The sequence below is a fragment of the Pristiophorus japonicus genome, chromosome 15 (genome assembly GCF_044704955.1).
Source record: "Pristiophorus japonicus isolate sPriJap1 chromosome 15, sPriJap1.hap1, whole genome shotgun sequence".
Taxonomy (NCBI): Eukaryota; Metazoa; Chordata; class Chondrichthyes; family Pristiophoridae; genus Pristiophorus; species Pristiophorus japonicus.
The window spans coordinates 124933578-124952249 of NC_091991.1; the positions used below are offsets into that span (position 1 = coordinate 124933578).

The window sequence follows — 18672 nt, forward strand, 5'->3', positions numbered from 1 at the left end:
TTGACCGCACCCTCAGGATGTAGCGCATGTGCATCCTAATCCGGAAATCCTGAAGTTGTGGTCAGTCATTCACTGTTCCGGCCCCCCTCCCCTATAGCCGCCAATCAGTGTAATCAGGGACATCAGCGAAACTGACGAAAACTTGGGTTTTCCGCGCTAATATCGCTGTTAAATATTCTATTAAAAGTTAGACCTTGTTGGATTAAGTCTACTGGAGTTTTAACAGCGTATTGAATGCTAAGCAAACGTTATGGCCTCGAAAAACTCATTTTAATTTTGTGGAGTGTCAAATTTCTCCATTATAATAAAAATGAAAATTTTAAAGAAAATTTAGAAAACATTATACAGTTTAAAAGTTTGTTCGTATAAATTTCAGATTTACCTTTTCCCCATGTCAGAGTCCCAATCTTTGTTTTACATAAAAACATAAGAATTAGGAACAAGAGTCGGCCATCTAGCCCCTCGAGCCTGCTCCGCCATTTAATAAGATCATGGCTGATCTGGCCATGGACTCAGCTCCACTTACCCGCCCGCTCCCCATAACCCTTAATTCCCTTATTGGTTAAAAATCTATCTATCTGTGATTTGAATACATTCAATGAGCTTGCCTCAACTGCTTCCCTGGGCAGAGAATTCCACAGATTCACAACCCTCTGGGAGAAGAAATTCCTTCTCAACTCGATTTTAAATTGGCTCCCCTGTATTTTGAGGCTGTGCCACCTAGTTCTAGTCTCCCCGACCAGTGGAAACAACCTCTCTGCCTCTATCTTGTCTATCCCTTTCATTATTTTAAATGTTTCTATAAGATCACCCTCATCCTTCTGAGCTCCATTGAGTAAAGACCCAGTCTACTCAATCTATCATAAGGTAACCCCCTCATCTCCGGAATCAGCCTAGTGAATCGTCTATGTACCTCCTCCAAAGCTAGTATATCCTTCCTTAAGTAAGGTGACCAAAACTGCACGCAGTACTCCAGGTGCGGCCTCACCAATACCCTGTACAGTTGCAGCAGGACCTCCCTGCTTTTGTACTCCATCCCTCTCGCAATGAAGCCAACATTCCATTCGCCTTCCTGATTACCTGCTGCACCTGCAAACTAACTTTTTGGGATTCATGCACAAGGACCCCCAGGTCCCTCTGCACCGCAGCATGTTGTAATTTCTCCCCATTCAAATAATATTCCATTTTACTGTTTTTTTTCCCCAAGGTGGATGACCTCACATTTTCCGACATTGTATTCCATCTGCCAAACCTTAGCCCATTCGCTTAACCTATCTAAATCTCTTTGCAGCCTCTCTGTGTCCTCTACACAACCCGCTTTCCCACTAATCTTTGTGTCATCTGCAAATTTTGTTACACTACACTCTGTCCCCTCTTCCAGGTCATCTATGTATATTGTAAACAGTTGTGGTCCCAGCACCGATCCCAGTGGCACACCACTAACCACCGATTTCCAACCCGAAAAGGACTCATTTATCCCGACTCTCTGCTTTCTGTTAGCCAGCCAATTCTCGATACATTTCCTCTGACTCCGTGTACCTTTATCTTCTGCAGTAACCTTTTGTGTGGCACCTTATCGAATGCCTTTTCGAAATCTAAATACACCACATCCATCGGTACACCTCTATCCACCATGCTCATTATATCCTCAAAGAATTCCAGTAAATTAGATAAACATGATTTCCCCTTCATGAATCCATGTTGCATCTGCTTGATTGCACTATTCCTATCTAGATGTCCCGCTATTTCTTCCTTAATGATAACTTCAAGCATTTTCCCCACTACAGATGTTAAACTAACCGGCCTATAGTTACCTGCCTTTTGTCTGCCCCCTTTTTTAAACAGAGGCATTACATTAGCTGCTTTCCAATCCGCTGGTACCTCCAGAGTCCAGAGAATTTTGGTAGATTATAACGAATGCATCTGCTATAACTTCCGCCATCTCTTTTAATACCCTGGGATGCATTTCATCAGGACCAGGGGACTTGTCTACCTTGAGATCCATTAGCCTGTCCAGCACTACCCCCCTAGTGATAGTGATTATCTCTGTAACATTTTTAACAAGTCAGAATAAAAGTAACTTCTTCACTTACTGCTTCCCTGTCTGTGTGAATTCTGCATTGTGATTGGCTGCTTAGGCAGCTTGTTGACATCACAGCAGCTCGCACTGTGAGATTCCCCATTACACTGATCTGAATTGCAAGTCGAAAAAGGCAAACTTCTCGCCACAGAGATCGCGAGATCTTTGTGGGAAGCTTTCTTCAGGGCCAACGCCGAACGCCTTTGCTTCACTGCTGACCACAAATTCCAGGCCGTTGTTTCTCTTTGGTCTTGGGCCAGAGGGTGGCAGTGGTCTGGGGTCCCACTATCCTCCAGGCAGTGCACTTCAGGGGCCGGGCTGCAAGATGACACAGCGGACAATTACACTTTCCCCATCCCCGGCCGATAGTCATTCGTGGGATGGAGTAGAAGCTTTATTCAGAATTTAACCCATTGGGCTTGCTTGCTTCTGACGTTTCGTGGCAAAAGTAAAAATGCATTTCTTTCTGCAACGCAGGTATCCTTTATCTTTGATCAAAAAATATTATATCTCCCCTTCACCCAAAAACTCTGGGGCGAAATTGCCCCTTTTTATAGCCCCATTAGCTCCACACCCCCCCCCCCCCCCGGAGGCGCAATATGATTTTCGCCTAGGGGAAGGGGGCGCTACTGTCTCCCGGAAAATTTCCCTGGAGGTTTGGGGGTGCTGTCCCGGCAGCGCCGCGCCCTAAGATTAGCGCCCAGGGCTGGCGCGCAACCACCAATTATGTCATCGCCATGCGCGCCGACTCCTCACTGCCCAGTGCCGACCCCTTTCTGCCCCGCGGGTCACAAAGCTGACAGACATCAGCTGCCAGGGCATTCCTTAAAGGGGAGGCCTTTAGCGTACTGGGCCGCCATCTTTATTTGTCGGCCAACTCTTGGGTCGGCCCGACAATAGCAGCCTTCACGTCAACCGGGCCGCCATCGTGCAGCCCGGCACTCTGTTTTAGGTGCCGGGCTGCTGGCCCAGTCGATCGCGTCCCTGGTGGCCCAGCGGCGGACACCAAAGGGCCTGTCGAGTGCGCAGCGGCCCTCCCCTTTAATGGAAGGGGGGGGCGGCGTTGTAGTGCGACAGCATCCGCGTAGCGCTGGCCTGCTCCGCACGGCAACGGACTCAGCGGCGCGCGACTGCCCCGGGAGCGCCCCTCAAAGGAAGCAGAATGGCGGAGACAGCGCTCGGCCCAATTCCGCGTCGGGGGCGTGACTTCTGGGCCGGGCGCAGGAATTCCCGGCCTTGGAAGGTTATTGCCCTCAATTGGGTTGAGGGGCAATTTTTAGTCCCTTTTGACTAAGGGATGCTCTTGTTTAATTATTACGTGAAAATATTTCCAAAACCCTTGTGTAAACAGAATGTGTAGTTATACTACATTAGATAAAGCAATCTTGACAAGATGACTTTGATTTGTCAGTAATCAGTTATAATTAATGAAAATTATTAATAAAAATGGACTGTTTTGTGCATTAATGTTGCAAAAATGGATTATTTAACACGCCAAGCCAACTTCTGGTGCATTGATGGGAAGAATTCTTGAAAGGCTTTTAATTTTCTGCAGCTTTTCTATAGATGTGCTGTTAATGTGGAGATATCTGTGTGACTCCCTTTCCAGTTTTATTATTGCCTAAAGCATAAAACTGTCACATCTAGTGTCGCTGTCCTGCCGAACAGTATGGTTATATAATTGACTTGGTTTTCTGTGATGCGGAAGCTACATGCAAATTTTTATTTAGTAAAGCTGCTTGAGGCACAAGGCTATCCAGTATAAAGTAGCAGTGAAACATCAGCACCAATGGAAATCACTCAGTGCAATGCGGATAACATAATGAGTTCCTGGTAAGAGTAATGTTTGTTTTCTCCCGTACAGAGCTGTCGGCTGAGCATCTGAGTTCCATTGCCTGTGAACCTTCAGTCTTTGAATTCTAAGATGGCTTCTACTCTCCTCTCTCGGCAGCTAACTTACATGTTGCAGCAGAACCTGAAGTTTTCACTGCCCCGTGAGTATTCTCTCATTCAGAAATTATGTGAAATATATAAAATTTCATCGACATTTACAGTCCTTTCCAGTTCTACATCTAGATGGTTACTTTGATGGTGTGGGGGACAGTTGATCTCTCAACTATTCGTCCTTCCAGAGAATACATTTTCTGCCACATAGTTGGTTAAGAGCTGAGGCAAGCGATCTGAAAAGCGGAGAAGACGAAGTGAGGAAATGAGATACTTGCTGCAAAGGCGAGTGGTTGGTTCCTTGAGCCTAGAATCATAGAATGGTTACAGCACAGAAGGAGGCCTTTCGGCCCGTTGAGCCTGTGCGGCTCTCTGCAGGAGCACTTCAGCTAGTCCCGCTCCCCCCGCCCTTTCCCCGTAGCCCTGCAAATTTTTTGTCCCTCAGGTACCTATCCAATTCCCTTTTGAAAGCCGCAATTGAGTCCGTCTCCAACACCCTTTATGGGTTGCTCAAGAGCAGAAATAGGTGGAGGCCCGGCTACATATTCTATTCATTTGATGATGATTTGAATGGGCGAGAACACAGTCCAATAGAAAAATGTAACAACTACATTTATCTGTGTGTTGATGTCTGTGCATTCATTGTATGACGCCATTTAGTATCTGTTCAATTTGACTTTAAGATTATGAATTGCTTTATATTTTAAGAGAATCTTTGGTAGATTTGGAAGAAAAGGCATCAAATGTTTTTATGACAGTGAAGGATATTCAGTTGTTACTGACTTTTAAATATTATAAAATTGTGCCTGTAATATTTAAGAAAGCTCAAATGTTGTGGTAACTTGCATTTATATAAGCACCTTTAAGGTGGTAAATCGTCACGAGGCATTTCACTGAGGTATACGGGAAGCAGGCACTGAGCCAAAGAAGAGGTTAGGATGGGTGATTAAAAGCTTCATTAAAGAGGTGTGTTTTAAGGCCAGTCTTAAAGGAAGGGAGGGAGTTTGAGGGATTCTGGGAGGAACGTAATTTTGGAGACTTGTTAACCAGTTTGTAATGTGAATTCAGATAACACTAAAGACTGATAACATGGCCCTGGTGAGATGGCTAGTATTATACTTGGAAACTGCAGTATTTTAGAATGATGTAATTCTCACATTTTTCAATGTCATTCTTCATTATCATAGGCAGTCCCTCGAAATTGAGGAAGACTTGCTTCCACTCTAAAAATGAGTTCTTAGGCGGCTGAACAGTCCAAAATGAGAACCACAGTCCCTGTCACAGGTGGGACAGATAGTCGTTGAGGGTAAGGGAGGGTGGGACAGGTTTGCCGCGCGCTCTTTCCGCTGCCTGCGCTTGATTTCTGCATGCTCTCGGCAATGAGACTCGAGGTGCTCAGCGCCCTCCCGGATGCACTTCAAAGACAGGGCGGTCTTTGACCACAGACTCCCAGCTGTCGGTGGGGATGTTGCACTTTATCAGGGAGGCTTTGAGGGTGTCTTTTGAGGGTATCGTCGAATGTCCTTCAGAAGAGACAGTAAACTGAGGCCCCAATTCCCCGTGTTTTTCTGTTTCAAGTTGATGACACTATTCAAAGAAGAGCAAAACGTTTTCCAGATCTCCTGACCAGTGTTCCTCCCTCAACAAACACCACCAAAACGGGATTAATTAGTCATGGCTGTTGACCTATATTGCTAGCACAGAATGGTTGCTACATTTCCCCACCTACCAAGCCACTGGCCTAGAAATTCGAGCACATCCAGAAACGGGCATGCAGGGCACAATCTGATTGCCTCAGCGCAACCCAATGTTGTCTGTCAGAAATGCCACCTTTCACCCTGACATTAAACTGAGGCCCTGTCTCTGCAACAGGCTGCCAAAATCTAGTCTGACAGTATCTAGTATGTGTCCGCACAACACTTGACATTCATGAGAAAAGGCAACATTTCCTTCTTGACAGAGATGTTCATATCTGTCAAAGCTATCAGCAGATGACGTCAATGAATCAACAAGTTACAGCTTCCTGGATTGGCTCCCTTGCTCAGGGGCTGATACGAGCAATGGCGGCTGGGATCGACAAGCGGCTGCCAGAGTTTCCTGGCCAGCACCAAAGAACCATCCCAAGTGGCACCTACAGCTGCCGGCCTCCTACTGATTGCGCCAGCTCCGGCAGGGGGCAGATTTGGAGGGTAGCGGCAAACGCAATCTAGCAAAACTGTCGGGATCGCTGCCCGTGGAATTTCAGGGCCACTGCGTTTCTTTTTTTAAACGAATTCTTTTTGATCTCATTGCAAATAAGCTGTTAAAACAGGGTTCAAAATCTCTTAGTTAAAGAAAGCAACCTACATTATAATTGCATTGAACCAAATGAATTTTAATTATGTTACAGTTTATACATCCATTCCCCCACAATGTATTATGTTTCACAGTATTATGGAAAAGGCCTTCAAAAGTCTACATTCAACTATGGGAGAAAATGGGTGCATTTGCGCCTCCCGTCAGCGCCCCCAGGGGGCGCTATTGGGGTGCAAATGATGTTGCGACCGGGCGCGGCGCCACTAACAACTCCCGCTAAATTCAGCGGGAGCTTAGCGTTGGCATTGTGCCCCGATCTCCAGCGCTCGAAGATCAATTCGTCATGGCCGAGCGCAGCGCCCCGTTAGCGCCTTGGCACCTAAATTGGGTTTTGCCTTCTGAAGCTGCGGCAGGCGATAACAGCGACAGCTTCAGGGGACGTGTACCCGGCGGCCGGCCGCTACCAGGGAAAAATTTAAAGGGGAGGTGGCTGGCTGCTGCTGAAAAAAACCTCCCGTTTCACTTCCCGTTCTGCTGGTGCTTTGAGCGTGGGTTCGGTGCGGCGATCGCTCAGCCTGGTACTCTGCTTGAGTGCCGGGCTCATCAGATGCCCCCCAGCCCCCCACATTTCTTGATGTTCCAGGTAGGCGGGTCCCTCGAATACAGAATATGCAGCTTGGGCCCTTCCCTTTAATTCAGGAACCAGCCCCTCGTAAGTGGCTGAGCTGCGTGGCCCAGTGTGACGTGCTGCCCCCACCCCAGGAAAGAAGCGCAGCGCTTGATTTAACGCTCCACTTCCTTTCAGGGGCGGTAACCCCAATTTATCGCGAGAGGCGGGACCTCTGCCTAAGTCTCGCCCCTCGTGAGTGTTACCGCCCCCAAACGGGGTGATACCCAATTTCTAGGCCTGTATGTTCTGATTTACTCTACATTTTAGTGCATATATTTACATTTTGCTTGGGTCCAATGAACGAAGAGAGAATTTGCCTGAGGGTCGCTGCTGACATCCTTGTAATAGTATGCCACAGTTCACCGAGTTCCTCAAACACACTGCAGTGCTCAGTCCAGTGATGTAAATAGAACAATTAAGGAAAATTCAGGATATATTCTCACCTTAATGCTACATAATTTAATTTTGGTAGGTAATCTACTACGGCAAATTTGACAACATTGCTTAATCATTGGTCATAATGTTTGCCAACTAAATTGATGAAAACCAGTGAGATCAATAATAAACCATTTAATTGATCGCTGGTGTGTTTACTGGTCTTTCATTGCTCTTTCTTCATGGCCCTCGGTGTCAGCTCATTCCCCGTTCTGACATGTAGCATTGCATTAGAGAATCTCAACCACAATATAATCATATCAGTCTTACTTCTTCTACCTTTTGTGTGGCCTAAGAGACAGCCTGTTGAAACAGAGGATCGAGGTATAGGCATTCATGAACATCTCATTAGGTCTGTTAGTCCTCTCTTCAATCTGGCACACCAAACCTCCCAGGGGGTTTTTGCCAACACTGGATTGAGAGACTGGCATAAGAATGGTGTCACTGAGCCATATCCCTCAAAATTCCACAGATTCCACCTCCACCCATTCGGGTCTGTTCAGGTACCTTTAAATCAAGCAATTCTTCCAGAAGTCGACGATGTTCTCTAGATGCTTGCTGCAGCTAAACACCGTAAACCCCAAGAACGCACACAAGTGTTAAAACAATTACTCTCTCTCTCACCCTGCCTGTTCCCCCGGTACAGCCCTGATCTTTGCTCCATTAAGTCCAAGGGACGCAGACTTGAACGAATATGGCGGGAAACTGGTTTAGCCATTCACCGCCAGATCTGGCTGGACCACATAAAGCATCATCAAGTCCTGCTCTCATCTGCCAAAATTACTCACTATTCCAGAATCATTCTGGAATATAAAGATAAACTCCGGCTTCTATTCTCCACTGCTAACCATCTTTTTAAACCACTCTCCTCACATCCGACAATAAGCGTGAGGAGCTTCCTTGTTTCTAAGATTGAGACCATCCGTTTGGCTGCCTCTGCCTCTTCCCTTCCTTCCCCTAGTCCACCGGACCAAACTTCCTCTAAGGATCCCCCCTGCCCTAGCCCTGACCTGACATCTTTCTCCAGTTTCTCTCCAATCTCCCTTTCTGAGTTCATCCTGTCCATGAGACCCCACTTCCTGCTCCTTTGATCCTATTCCCACCAGCTTGCTGACCACTCAACTTCCTTTTTTGGCTCCCATGTTAGCTGACATTGTTAACGGTTCTCCTGCCTCAGGTACTGTCCTCCTCTCCCACAAATCTGCCGTCATCACACCTCTCCTCAAAAAACCAACCCTAGATCCCTCCTTCCTTGCAAACTACCTCCCCATCTCCAACCTCCCTTTCCTCTCCAAAGTCCTTAAATGTGTTGTGGCCTCCCAAACACATCTTTCCTGCATTTCCAAGTTTGAATCCCTCCAATCCGGTTTCCACACCTGCCACAGTGCCAAAACGGCTCTCATCAAAGTCACAAATGACATCCCTTTGCGACTGTGACAAAGGCAAACTATCCTTCCTCATCCTTCTTGACATGTCTGCAGCCTTTGACATGGTTGACCACTCCATCCTCCTCCAACTCCTCTCCACCGTCATCCAGCTGGGTGGGACTGTAGTCGTCTGGTTCCATTCTTATCCTTCGAATCGTAGCCAGAGAATCACCTGCAACGGAATCTCTTCCCGCCCCCACATCATTACCTCTGATGTACCCCAAGGATCTATCCTTGGCGCCTTCCTATTTCTCATCTACATGTTGTCCCTTAGCGACATCATCCGAAAACACAGCATCAGTTTCCACATGTACGCTGATGACACCGCAAATCTACCTTGTTGTATATGCATGCCTGTTTACTGTGTGATGTCTGTAACACTGTTATGCAACACTGAATGTACCCTTACACTGTACAAACCTCACCTGTACACCAGAGGGTGCTGCTGCAGGTAACCCTGTATATAAAGGAGCTCACAGCTTGGTGTCCTGACTCGAGGAACTGCAAATAAAGGACTACAGGTCGACACAGTTTAAGTATCATACCCTGCCTCGTGGAGTCATTACTAAAAGTGCCTACATACACTATATACCTCACTACCACTTCTCTGGACTCCTCCACGATCTCTAAATGATCAGACTGCTTATCCGACATCCAGTTCTGGATGAGCAGAAATGTTCCCCAATTGAATATTGGGAAGACCTAAGCCATTCCTTTCAGTCCCCGCCACAAGCTTCATTCCCTAGCCACTGATTCCATCCCTCTCCCCAACTTCTGTCTGAGGCTGAACCAGACTGGTGTCATATTTGACACTGAAATGAGCTTTCAACCATTTATCCACAGCATAACTAAGACCAGCCTATTTCCAGCTCCATAACATCGCATGTCTCCACCCTTGCCTCAGCTCATCTGCTGCTGAAGCCCTCATCCATGCCTTTGTTACCTCTAAACTTGACTATTCCAATGCACTTCTGGCTGACCTCCCACATTCCACCCTAGAGGTGATCCAAAACTCGGCTGCCCATGTCCTAACTCATACCGTCCCGCTCACCCATCACCCCTGTGCTCGCTGATGTACATTGGTTTCCGGTTCAGCAATGCCTCAATTTCAAAATTCTCATCCTTATTTTCAAATCCCTCCATGGCGTTGCTCCTCCCTATCTCTGTAATCTCCTCCAGCCCCACAACCCCCTGAGATATCTGCGCTTCTCTAATTCTGCCCTCTTGAGCATCCCTGATTATAATCGCTCTACCATTGGTGGCTATGCCTTCTGTTGCCTGGGCTCCAAGCTCTGGAACTCCCTCCCTAAACCTCTCCGCCTCTCTACCTCTCTTTCCTCCTTCAAAACACTCCTTAAAACCGACCTCTTTGACCCTGCTGTAATTTCTACTTATGCGTCAATTTTTTAAAATCTCATAATACTCCTGTGAAGCACCTTGTATGTATCACTACGTTAAAGGCGCAATGTAAATACAAGTGCTTGTTATATGTATATACTATGCATCATGCTTACCTCTGCATCAAAGACGACATGGAAAATCCAAAGAGACAGTGGGAATGAATCTAGACTGGCAAATCATGGAGAAAAATTTGGTCTAAGTATGAACTATCTAGTGAAACTTCATACCCTAAAGTTTCTGTGATCTTTTATGTAGCTTTAATCGAAGGACTCAGGGTAGCCTCCCATCACTCATCTCTCTCCCGATAGTCTCCAGTCTTGGATATGTCCCACCCGCAGTTTCATTAGTTACATCAAAATTAGGTGCAGGAGTAGCCATTCAGCCCTTCGAGCCTGCACCCACCACCATTCAATAAGATCATGGCTGATCATTCAATCTCAGTACTCCTTTCCTGCTTTCTCTCCATACCCCTTGATCCCTTTAGCCGTAAGGGCCATATCTAACTCCCTCTTGAATATATCTAATGAACTGGCCTCAACAACTTTCTGTGGTAGAGAATTCCACAGGTTCACAAATCTCTGAGTGAAGAAGTTTCTCCTCATCTCAATCCTAAATGGCTTACCCCTTATCCTTAGACTGTGACCCCTGGTTCTGGACTTTCCCAGCATCGGGAACATTCTTCCTACCTCTAACCTGTCCAATCCCGTCAGAATTTTATATGTTTCTATGGGATCCCCTCTCATTCTTCTAAACTCCAGTGAATTCAAGCCCAGTCAATCCAGTCTCACCTCATATGTCAGTCCTGCCATCCCGGGAATCAGTCTGGTGAACCTTCGCTGCATTCCCTCAATAGCAAGAACGTCCTTCCTCAGATTGGAGACCAAAACTGAACACAATATTCCAGGTGTAGCCTCACCAAGGCCCTGTACAACTGCAGTAAGACCTCACTGCTCCTTTCCTCAAATCCTCTGGCTATGAAGGCCAACATGCCATTTGCCTTCACCTGCTGTACCTGCTTGCCAACTTTCAATGACTGATGTACCATGACACCCAGGTCTCGTTGCAGCTCCCCTTTTCCTAATCTGTCACCATTCAGATAATATTCTGCCTTCCTGTTTTTGCCACCAAAGTGGATAACCTCACATTTATCCACATTATACTGCATCTGCCATGCATTTGCCCACTCACCTAACCTGTCCAAGTCATCCTGCAGCATCTTAACATCCTCCTCACAGCTCACACCACCACCCAGCTTAGTGTTATCTGCAAATTTGGAGTTATTACATTCAATTCCTTCATCAAAATCATTAATGTATATTGTAAATAGCTGGGTTCCCAGCACTGAACCCTGCGGCACCCCACGAGTCACTGCCTGCCATTCTGAAAAGGACCCATTTATTCCGACTCTCTGCTTCCTGTCTGCCAACCAGTTCTCTATCCATGTCAATACCATGTGCTTTAATTTTGCACACTAATCTCTTGTTTGGGACCTTGTCAAAAGCCTTTTGAATACACCACATCCACTGGTTCTCCCTTGTCCACTCTACTAGATACATCCTCAAAAAATACTAGAAGATTTGTCAAGCATGATTTCCTTTTCATAAATCCATGCTAACTTGGACCGATCCTGCCACTGCTTTCCAAATGCTCTGCTATTTCATCTTTAATAATTGATTCCAACATTTTCCCCACCACCGATGTCAGGCTAACCGGTCTATAATTCCTTGTTTTCTCTCTCCCTCCTTTTTAAAAAAGTGGTGTTACATTAGCTACCCTCCAGTCTATAGGAACTGCTCTAGAGTCAATAAAATCTTGGAAAATGATCACCAATGCATCCACTATTTCTATGGTCACTTCCTTAAGTACTCTGGGATGCAGCCTATCAGGCCTTCAATCCCATCAATTTCCCTAACACAATTTGCTGACTAATAAGGATTCCCTTCAGTTCCTCCTTCTCGCTACACCCTTGGACCCCTAGTATTTCCGGAAGGTTATTTGTGTCTTCCTTAATGAAGACAGAACCAAAGTATTTGTTCAATTGGTCTGCCATTTCTTTGTTCCCCATTATAAATTCATCTGGTTCTGACTGCAAGGGACCTACGTTTGTCTTCACTAATCTTTTTCTCTTCACATATCTATAGAAGCTTTTGCAGTCAGTTTTTATGTTCCCTGCAAGCTTCCTCTTATACTCTATTTTCCCCCTCCTAATTAAACCCGTTGCTGAATTCTAAATTTCTCCCAGTCCTCAGGTTTGCTGCTTTTTCTGGCCAATTTATATGCCTCTTCCTTGGATTTAACACTATCCTTAATTTCCCTTATTAGCCACGGTTGAGCCACCTTCCTTGTTTTATTTTTACTCCAGACTGGGATGTACAATTGTTGAAGTTCATCCATGTGATCTATAAATGTCTGCCATTGCCTATCCATCGTCAACCCTTTAAGTATAATTTGTCAGTCTATCCTAGCCAAATCATGTCTCATACCATTGAAGTTACCTTTCCTTAAGTTCAGGACCCTAGTCTCTGAATTAACTGTGTCACTCTCCATCTTAATAAAGAATTCTACCATAGTATGGTCACTCTTCCCCAAGGGGCCTCACATAACAAGATTGCTAATTAGTCCTCTCTCATTACACAACACTCAGTCTCGGATGGCCAGCTGTCTAGTTGGTTCCTCGACATATTGGTCTAGAAAACCATCCCTAATACACTCCAGGAAATCCTCCTCCACCGTATTGTTACCAGTTTGGTTAGCACAATCTTTATGTAGATTAAAGTCACCCATGATAACTGCTGAACCTTTATTGCATGCATCCGTAATTTCTTGTTTGATGCCATCCCCAACCTCACTACTACTGTTTGGTGGTCTGTACGCAACTCTCACGAGCGTTTTCTGCCCTTTGTTATTCTGCAGCACTACCTATACAGATTCCACATCATCCAAGCTAATGTCCTTCTTTACTATTGCATTAATTTCCTCTTTAACCAGCAATGCTACCCCACCTCCTTTTCCTTTCTGTCTATCCTTCCTGAACGTTGAATACCCCTGGATGTTGAGTTCCCAGCCTTGGTCACCCTGGAGCCATGTCTCCATAATCCCAATGATCATATTCGTTAATAGTTGCCTGCGCAGTTAATTCGTCCACCTTATTACGAATATTCCTTGCATTGAGACACAGAGCCTTCAGGCTTGTCTTTTTAACACTCTTTTTAACACTCTTTGTCCCTTTTGAATTATGCGGTAATGTGGCCCTTTTTGATTTTTACCTTGGATTTCTCCTTTCTATCCTTTGCTTCTGCCCCCATTCTGCTTCCCTCTGTCTCCCTGCATAGGTTCCCATCCCCTTGCCATATTAGTATAACCCCTCCCCAACAGTACTAGCAAACACTCCCCCTAGGTCATTGGTTCCGGTCCTGCCCTGGTGCAGATCATCCATTTTGTACTGGTCCCACCTCCCCCTGAACTGGTTCCAATGTCCCAGGAATTTGAATCCCTCCTTCTTGCACCATTCCTCAAGCCACGTATTCATCTGAGCTATCCTGCTATTTCTACTCTGACTAGCATGTGGCACTGGTAACAATTCTGAGATTGCTAACGTTGAGGTCCTACTTTTTAATTTAACTCCGAGCTCCCTAAATTCAGCTTGTAGGACCTCATCCTGTTTTTTACCTATGTCGTTGGTACCTATATGCACCACAACAACTAGCTGTTCATCCTCCCCCTCCAGAATGCCCTGCAGCCCCTCTGAGACATCCTTGACCCTTGCACCAGAGAGGCAGCATACCATCCTGGAGTCTCGGTTGTGACCGCAGAAACGCCTATCTATTCCCCTTACAATAGAATCCCCTACTACTATAGCTCTTCCACGCTTTTTCCTTCCTTCCTATGCAGCAGAGCCACCCACGGTGCCATGAACTTGGCTGCTGCTGCCTTCCCCTGATGAGCCATCTCCCCCAACAGTACCCAAAAAGGTGTATCTGTTTTGGAGGGAGATGACCGCAGGTGACTCCTGCACTGCCTTCCTATTCCTGCTCGTTGATGGTCACCCATTCCCTACCTGCCTTTGTAACCTTTACCTGCGGTGTGACCAACTCACTAAACATGCTATTCACGACATCCTCAGCATTGCGGATGCTCTAGAGTGAATCCATGCGCGGCTCCAGTGCCGCAATGCGGTTTGTCACTTCCTGCACATATAGTCGTCAGGGACACTAGTTAGAACTAATCCATTGCTTACACTGACTTCCATGATTTCTGGTGCCCCTAATACGAGTGTCCATTGCGTGTACAGGCAATCTATCTGTGACATTCATTGAACAGGCCAAAAGTATTAACGAGGGAAGCGCTAAATCTCCCCAACATCGGCAGTGTGAGGCCTGGGCTATTGAAACTCCTAGGCCTCATCTGAATGCTGCTGATCAGTCGCCTGCCCGAAATGGGCGGCAAGTTGCAGTGGGTCAGTGGGCAGGGACGGGAAGCTTGGCAGCAGTTGCAGGGATGGAACTTCGGAATGACTTTGCAGGAAGGAAGGGGGAGGGAGACCTAAACTTTCCATGCGAGGCCTGAGCAAGCACACCTACTGCTCCGGGTCCGACAAGGGAAGCAAAAAAGTTACCTTAAATGACCTCTTCGAGTCCCTGATCCTCTTTTCATTTTCTTCATCACAATGGCTGCCCCAAAGCTAAGATTGCAGTCTGGGCCCGATTACATCATTGGACCCTGATCTGCATATTTAAAGAAGGACCCCTCCGCACATACTTCTCAGAGATTATGGGCCAAAAATTTCAGCCTCGCCGGGTGCATACGAAGTGCGCACTGGCCTGGCGAAGGCTCGCAAAAGCTGGTTCTCGGGACGCGATGCGCATGTGCAGAAAACCAGCTTTTCCGATCTGTCAAGATCCTCCGCATCCCCGGGAGATGGACATCCACGCTGCAGTGATTGGGCTATTTGCCCAACTCATGCCCAGCGAACGTCCTTCAAACTTTTACGCCTGGTAAAAGCAAGCATATAGCCTACCTTTACCCACTTATCATTTTTAAAACAAATAAAAATTAAATTTAAACACTAATTTTTATATTAAAAACCCTGTGCACAATAAGGTAAGTTTATTTTTAACCCTATTAAAACACATTAAAATAAATTCCAAAATATTTTTTTTTTCTAAAACATTTAATTACATTTAATTTCAATTAATTTTAAATATGTGAGGTGTTTTATTTATTTATTATGCTGTGTTTTGATGTTTTAGGGGTTATTCTCATTGATAATAATGGGAGCTTGTACAAACAGAGATCCCATTTTTATCAATGTGAATACTGCATAGTGATTGGTGGTCCAGGCCCACGTGACTCCAGCTTGGACTTACGTACCTGAACGACATCTCCCCATGCGCTGCGCAGCGAATCTAGGCCTCCGACCGGGATCCTACATTCCTCCTGGACCACCAGGTACTTTCGTAGATTTATTTCAGGTCGGATGAATTTGTATGAAGGAAGCCTCCGACCGCAATTTTCCCCCCAATAATATAAGATGACAGGATCAGCGGGTACATCACCCTGCTTATTTTAACTGCTCGTCCACCTGTTTCTGCCGGATGGGTAGGGTTCAAATCACCCCTATTGTGCCTACCTTTCCTCAATATAATGAAACACAGCCATTTCCATACTGATTCGTTGTTGGATATTCTGGTCCAGTTACTATTTATTTCCAAAGCTTCCACAAGCAGAACTTTCAAAATTGGGAATCTTTGATTTATCTTCCACCTTTAATATACATGTCTCCTTGCTGTAAAGGATGATTGCGAGGGTGAGGATGAGACATTAATCAAACCGTGTCATCAGTTTCACTGCTACTGCAGAGTGAAGCACAAGAGAACATTAGGCTTCACCCACATGGCAGTTTGTCCAAGTGTACAAGTGTACGTAGACTGCACACACATTGGCCGCGATCTTGCTACATGCGGCATGGTAAGCCCTCCCACGACTCAAGCCCGCTCTCTGTCCCGAATCTTAATTGGCCGAAAGCCCTGCAGACTTTCGGCCAATTAAGAGGAAGCCAGTCTGATGATGTCAGTTGATGACACATCATCAGCCAGTTTTCTTAAAGGGACCATACCCACATTGCTTTTGACAGTTCTTCTGTCAGTGTTCTGCAGCATTGAAGTCCTGCACACACTGACTGCACTGAGGTTCATGGCTGCACCAGGCTCTCCCATAACTCCCTCCAGATGCTTATGCAGGGAGTTACAGAATACAAAGAGGTCTTCTTCCCTTCCAATGGGCAGAAGAAACCACCCCAGGATACCAACGCAGCCTGGTTGCACATTGCACAGGAGGGCACAAGCAGGGATGTCGTCTGGGGGACCAGGCTGCAGTGGCGCAAATCTTTCAATGGTCTTAGTAGATCACGAAATGTTACTGCAAAGCCACACTCAACCTCATCCTGCTGTACCACTCATCGCATCCCCATTGCTCTGCCTTCCCTACCCTATTCCTGCACATCCTTACTCACACCAACTTACCTTGCACCTCCCCCCATCGCTTTCTTTATCGACATTATCAGTTCCCCATCTCATTAGCCACCCCTCTTACTCACCCTTATCCTTGTCCAGTCATACCAAGTAACAACACACAAGGGTAGGCACTTGGGTCCTTTAGCCAATTTCATGTATAGTTAATGTTGATCTGTTGTCAAACATCAAAATCTTTATTTTCAGCATTTGTGTCCTTGGACAGATTTGGGTGCACCTTTGGAAGTGGTTTCGTGAGTTGCAGTGAATGGTGAGACATAAGGGTACCCTGCACAATGATGATGAGCATGAAAGGAATGGGTTGGGCATTGCAGGGATGCTTTATGAAGTTGGTGTGGGGTGGTACCATCCTGGTGCATCCTGTGGCAGTCAGGTGTACAGCATGAAGTGAAGTAAATCCATGCTGACTCTGCCTGACCGAATTATGCTTTTCCAAATGTCCTGGTTAAGAGGCTTAAAAGCAGGCTATGGTGAGGCCAACACTGGTCTCCCTGCAGCAGTGTGTTCGGGTGCCGACGCACTGTGCCGACGCAGCATCAGGTGATTGCAGAGAAGGTTAGTGTTGTTGGTGCTGCTGGTGTGTTTACTGATGTTGGTGTTGAGGCTGATCGTGGTGGGATTCTAAGAACCAAGGTGAGATTTTTTTCAAGGGCACAGATGCTGCTGGAATAGATGGCAGGTGAGTTTGAGATGACAAAAGTGATCTGTCAATGGTGAGAGAGGTTGCTCCAAGGAGGTGACAGTGAATAGAGTGTTCACTGCAAACATTTCCAAACCATATGCAGCTCAATAGTCTCTTCCAAAACTGAAGGCTTCAGTTTCTGACATTGGAAAATGAAAAGCTGTGAAATGGTAGCTTTGATACCACTTCTGCATCTGTCAACCAGCCAAAGCAACAGAGAGTCACTGAGAACTCAACTCCACTTACCTGGTGTGTTCTTTGAGGCACGGCAAACCCGTCAAAAGGTCGGTAAAATTGTAAGTGTCTGCTTTTAAGCCTCTGAACCAGGACATTTGGAAAAGCATAATTTGGTCAGGCAGAGTCAGCATGGATTTATGAAAGGGAAGTCATGTTTGACAAATTTGCTGGAATTATTTGAGAATGTAACAAAGAGGGTGGCTAAAGAGGACCCAGTGGATGTGATTTATTTGGACTTCCAGAAGGCATTTGACAAGATGCCAGATAAAAGGTTACGGCACAAGATAAAAGTTCACCGGGTTGGGGGTAATATATTAGCATGGATAGAGGATTGGCTAACAAACAGAAAACAGAGAGTCGGGATAAATGGTTCATTCTCGGCTTGACAATCAGTAACGAGTGGGGTGCTGCAGGGATCAGTGCTGGGACCCCAACTATTTACAATCTACATTAACGTCTTGAAAGAAGGGACTGAGTGTATCGTAGCCAAGTTTGCTGATGCTACAAAGATGGGAGAAAAAGCAATGTGTGAGGAGGACACAAAAAATCTGCAAAAGGACATGGACAGGCTAAGTGAGTGGGCAAAAATTTGGCAGATGGAGTATAATGTTGGAAAGTGTGAGGTCATGCACTTTGGCAGAAAAAAAATCAAAGAGTAAATTATTATTTAAATGGAGAAAGATTGCAAAGTGCTGCAGTACAGTGGGACCTGGGGGTAGTTGTGCATGAAACACAAAAGGTTAGTATGCAGGTACAGCAAATGATCAGGAAGGGTAATGGAATCTTGGCCTTTATTGCCAAGGGGATGAAGTATAAAAGCAGGGAGGTCTTGCGACAGTTATACAGAGTATCGGTGAGACCACACCTAGAATACTGCGTGTAATTTTGGTTTCCATGTTTACGAAAGGATATATTTGCTTTGGAGGCAGTTCAGAGAAGGTTCACCAGGTTGATTCCAGAGATGACGGTGT

General features: G+C 45.9%; 1 protein-coding gene across 3 annotated transcripts in view; it reads left to right on the forward strand.

Moving 5' to 3' along the window:
* The window catches only part of abat (4-aminobutyrate aminotransferase), a 287947-nt gene that overhangs the window by 86890 nt on the left and 182385 nt on the right, over nucleotides 1–18672 (forward strand). For all 3 annotated transcript variants that reach the window (XM_070900891.1, XM_070900892.1, XM_070900890.1), the window contains one exon: nucleotides 3945–4074. In XM_070900891.1, coding sequence (XP_070756992.1) covers nucleotides 4005–4074 — 70 coding nt within the window. In that variant the 5' untranslated portion in view covers nucleotides 3945–4004. The remainder of the gene's footprint in view (nucleotides 1–3944; nucleotides 4075–18672) is intronic.